The sequence below is a fragment of the Galeopterus variegatus genome, unplaced genomic scaffold (assembly GCF_000696425.1).
Source record: "Galeopterus variegatus unplaced genomic scaffold, G_variegatus-3.0.2 Scaffold4015, whole genome shotgun sequence".
In the NCBI taxonomy this organism is placed as follows: domain Eukaryota; kingdom Metazoa; phylum Chordata; class Mammalia; order Dermoptera; family Cynocephalidae; genus Galeopterus; species Galeopterus variegatus.
In genome coordinates, this window is record NW_007730126.1 from 1 (window position 1) to 4,962 (window position 4,962).

The following is a 4,962-nucleotide window of genomic DNA, read 5'->3' on the forward strand; positions in this document are numbered from 1 at the left end:
CAGTGCCCCTTGGAAACTCCACCTGTCACCCTCTCCTTGCCGTCCCGGTCCCGGCACTCCTTGCGGGCCCTGAGCCGCAGGGCCTGGTTCTGCCTGATGACCGTGGCCTGAATGATCTCCACGACTTCCACCTCTTTCTGGGGGATGTATGTGCCTGGGAAGAGAAGAACAAGTAGAGGCTGAGGGGGCAGAAGATACCAGGGCTATGGTGGGAAGGCAGGAAGCCCCTGACCCTGACTCAGGCCTGACAGAGAGATAACTTACCAGGTCCTTCAAAGAGCCACTCGTCTCCTGCCACCACTTTGTCTCCATCCTTGTCCTCAAAATCCAGCAATGCCTTGAGATGGAGGGCGGTGTTGGGCAGAACCACCTGCAGGGGCGTGATGTCCTAGGAGGGGAGGCAAGGGGGTCATGGGACATTCAGTGCTGTGACCCCAGTGCTGTGATCCTCTGCAGGTCAGAGTCCACAGTGTCAATCTTCACATGTCCCAGAACAAGACCGTAGGTGGAATGTACAAAGGAGGGGTGGTCCCAAGGCCATCTGGTCTGAAAAACTAAGGGGTGGAGTTGACCAAGTAAAAGATGACATTGCTGGGCCGGCCTGTGGCTCACTCAGAGTGTGGTGCTGACAATACCAAGCCAAGGGTTAAGATCCCCTTACCGGTCATCTTTAAAAAAAAAAAAAAGATGACATTGCTGATGAGCCAAGGATACACTCTCCAGAAGTGCTTAAGAGTTGTTCAGAGCTACTAAGTAATCTACTAAGAGGGAAAGTGGGTAGAGGGCTTGGTGGAAGATGTGGGAAAACACCTGAGAAGCTGAATAAATGGGTATTTTGTGGCCTACTGTGCATTGGGCTCTCTAGGAAGTATAAGGATGTGGGAAGGTATAAACTGCTGTAACAGGCAAGTTTTAAGCAGGTAGCTTTGTTTCCAAGGTTGCCACATGGTCATCAGATAGCCATTGTGCTCCAGTCATGATATATCCTTCCATTAGGAAGGGGGACCGGGCCAGCCCCAAGGCGCACTCGGGAGACTGCAGGGCTTGGGTGCGCAGCGACGCTCCCACTGCGGGTTCGGATCCTATATAGGGGTGGCCGGTGCACTCACTGGCTGAGCGCGGTGTGGGTGACACCAAGCCAAGGGTTGCGATCCCCTTATTGGTCACAAAAAAGACAAAAAAAAAAAAAAAAAAGGGGACCTGGCATAAAGTAAAATCCTTTTTAAAGTTTGTAGAAAAAGGGCCGGCCCATGGCTCACTCAGGAGAGTGTGGTGCTGATAACACCAAGGCCACCGGTTCGAATCCCATATAGGGATGGCGGGTTAGCTCGCTGGCTGAGCATGGTGCTGACAACACCAAGTCAAGGGTTAAGATCCCCTTACCGGTCATCTTCTGAAAAAAAAAAATAATAATAATAAAGTTTGTAGAACAAAAAAAAAAAAAAAAAAAAAAAAAAAAAGGGGACCTGGCATAAAGTAAAATCCTTTTTAAAGTTTGTAGAAAAAGGGCCGGCCCATGGCTCACTCAGGAGAGTGTGGTGCTGATAACACCAAGGCCACCGGTTCGAATCCCATATAGGGATGGCGGGTTAGCTCGCTGGCTGAGCATGGTGCTGACAACACCAAGTCAAGGGTTAAGATCCCCTTACCGGTCATCTTCTGAAAAAAAAAAATAATAATAATAAAGTTTGTAGAAATGTCTTTACAAACATCCCCCCCCCCTTTTTGGCAGCTGGCCAATATAGGAATCGAACCCTGGATGTTGGTGTTACAGCACCAGGCTCCAACCATCATTTCATCCTTGACAATGTTCTGAGAGGCAGAAAAGAAAGGAAAGAGGCATGTCGAGGTTAAGGAACATGACCAAGGACATGCAGCTGGTAAAGAACAGAATCAAGACTTGAAGCCCACTCTTTAGTGACATCTACCTGTCATTTCTGATAACCAAACTGGCCCCGGATGGAGGGGAAGGCAGAGTAGCTCCACCCTACCCACTGGCCACAGGCCCGGCTGGAGAGAGCAGGGCTGGAGGCTCACTGCTCAGTCAAGCCCTTCCCCATTCTCCTATGTGCATGGCAATCTGGTTGGGGGGGGGGCATACCCCCATAAACTTCATGTTTTCATGAAGTTTGAATTCCAGCAGGAAGATGAGACAGACGCAGACCATTCTCTATAAGCAGACTTCAGACAATGTCAAGGTAGAGAGGTTCTGCAGAAGTGCAGATGAAGAAGTAAGGGGAGCCCTTTGAACCAGGGTTCCAAGGACGAGCTGGCTTTTAATACAGAAGCGTGGAATGAGGAAAAGGCGAGCATTCTGGGAACAGCATGCAGCCCACTATGTCTTCACCTCCCATGCCTACCCAGCCTTCACTTCCTATCTGTTCCACCACAAATCCCAGGTCTACTTTCAGCCATTCTCGCCATCGCCCTTGTCTGAGCCGCCAACACCTCATGCCAGGATGGTGGTAATATCTTCCTACATGGTCTGCTGGCTGCCACCCTTGTGTCCTTCCAGCTTGGGTGACAGGGTACCCAGTAGTATCACCAGATAAGATTGAGAAGGGAGAAGAGTTGGGGGAAGGGAGAGCGTTAGGTTTGGACGTCCAGCACAAGGTGGCTGTGGGACATCCAGAAGAGGGCTTTTAGGGGTTCATCAGCCTGCAGGCGCCACTGGGATATAGGGTTGGACGTCTTCAGAGCAGAGACGAAGTAGTCAAGGCCACCAGAACATGAGGGCACGTGGGAGGTTCAGGACAGAACCTGAAGGCAGAGGGGACAGGGGAAGAGGGGGAGACATTTAAGGAGATGGAAAAAGACATCCACAGAATAAAATCTAAGCACATTTCAGTGAGAGTGGAAAAATTATGGATGGGGCCAAGAAGGTCTGGGAGAGACAGAAGGACGACCTATGTACTGGGTCCACAGATACAGTCTCAGGGCTTTGTCAAAGCAAGTTCCGTGATGGTGGCGGCAGGGGCCGGATGGCAGGGGCTCATGAGGGAATAGGGCAGGGAACATCATGTAAAAGTTGTCATCAAAGAGTAGGTAGAAAGGAAAAAGAAAGCAGTAGACAGCTAGAAAGTGGATTCACAGGGCCATTCACAAAAGCCCACGAAAGCTTAATGTGCAGTGCATACCCTAGCACCCAGCAATTCTTATTACAATAGTCCCTCCCCCCATATCTGCAGGTTCATTTTCCACGGTTTCAGTTACCTGTGGTCTGCCGCAGTCTGAAAATATTAAGTGGAAAATTCCAGAAATAAACAATGTGGAAGTTTTAAATTGCATGCCATCTGAGTGATGGACTCTCAAGTCGTCCTGCTCAGGATGTGAACCATCTCTCTGTCTAGCGCGTCCACACTGCCCGCCCATTATTTAGTAGCCGTCTCGGTCATCAGACTGTCATGGTATCGCAGTGCTTGGGTTCAAGGAACCCTTATTTTACTTCATAATGCCCTAAAGTACAAGAGTAGTGACTCTGGCAATTCAGATATACCAAAGAGAAACTAAAGCGCTTCCTTTAAGTGAAAGTGTTAAAGTTCTCAACTTAAAAATCATATGCTGAGGTTGCTACAATCCACAGTAAGAACGAATCTTCTGTCCATGAAATTGTGAACAGTATAATGTTATAATTGTTCTATTTTATTATTGTTGTTAATCTCTCACTGTGCTTAATTTATAAATTAAACTTTATCATAGGTATGTATGTATAGGAAGAAACAGTATATAAAGGATTTGGTACTATCTACAGTTTCAGGCATCTCCTGAGGGTTTTGGAATGTATCCCCTGCAGATAAGGGGGGACTACTGTAGCTTCTACTCTTTAAAAAAAAATCTAGCTGCACAAGGACATGAAGACAAGGCTATTCACTGCAGTTCTGTTTTCCCTTATAAACTGGAAACCAAAGTGACACTCAGCAGAGGAATGGCTGAACTTCTATACATCGTGAGAAATGACATGCAACAATTAAACAAGATATGACTTATGGCCCTATATGCAGAAGTTCACTCAAAATACACTGCAAATGAAGACATACAGCATGACAGCTTTTAAGCAAATGGTTATAATCAATACTTTTTCTTCTACAGGTACTTGTGTGAATGCATAGACATATCTGGAAGTGTATACACTGGATGAATAGTAGATCCCTTTGGGGAATGGAGAGCAGGTATTAGTGGTGGAAGGAAGAGGGAACGTCATAGCCTTACAAATGCATTCTTCAAAAGGAAAGCTTATACAAGTCTTTAAGGCCAGAAAAGGATGGATGCAGCAGAGCATGTTTACTGGCTAAGAGGAAAGCATCAGAGTGATAGGTCGGGTTCCTAGGTCCACCTGAGGAAGGAGAACCTCCTCAAGGCCCCAACAGGTAGAAAGAAGATAAGGGTATGTATAAGGTTACAGGATGGGACACAAACCCAGATCCTGCCAGAAGGCCTCAATTTTGAACTAAGTAGGTGACCAAGTTGCTCAGGTTTGAGGGGGGCAGAAAATAGGAAGAACGCTAAGAACAAAAAATATTTAGAAGCAGAGACAAACATAGAAGAGAAAGCTGGCAGACCAGGGCCTGGGTTGTAATGAGCCTCTAACCCATGAGCCAGTCACAGTCCTGTCGTCGTGGTGGATCTGTCCATGACGTTACGATTGTTCTGGCAGGAAACCCCTCCTGTGTGTAAGAACAGAAAAGGGAGGTAGGAGGTAAGCCTGGTCCAGGACCAGGGTTTTGTTTCATGTCAAGGGCACAAGAGAGTGTTTGTAAGAAATGTTAAGATAAGGTCCAGCTAGCTGGTGTAGGAATAAAAGATCAGGAAGAGAGTCTGAGGGATGGGAGAGAAGCCTAGGACGGAAAGGCTTCCATGGCCAAGGCTTCAAGGCCATGACAATGGTTAGGGGTGGGGGAAGATGGTAGGAGGAGGTGGCTGGAGTTTAGACTCGGGCAGGGGGGGGGGGGGGGGGGCGGGGGG

General features: G+C 47.9%; 1 protein-coding gene across 1 annotated transcript in view; it reads right to left on the reverse strand.

The window, feature by feature from the left end:
- Positions 1–17: 17 nt before the first annotated feature.
- Positions 18–4,962, reverse strand: part of LOC103602121 (major vault protein-like) — a gene marked incomplete at its 3' end in the record, with an annotated part of 15,299 nt that continues 10,354 nt past the window's right edge. Inside the window, exons 4-5 of the mRNA XM_008586545.1 lie at positions 265–388; positions 18–154 (exon numbers count right to left, since the gene is read on the reverse strand). Of these exons, the coding sequence (XP_008584767.1) occupies positions 18–154; positions 265–388 (261 nt within the window). The remainder of the gene's footprint in view (positions 155–264; positions 389–4,962) is intronic.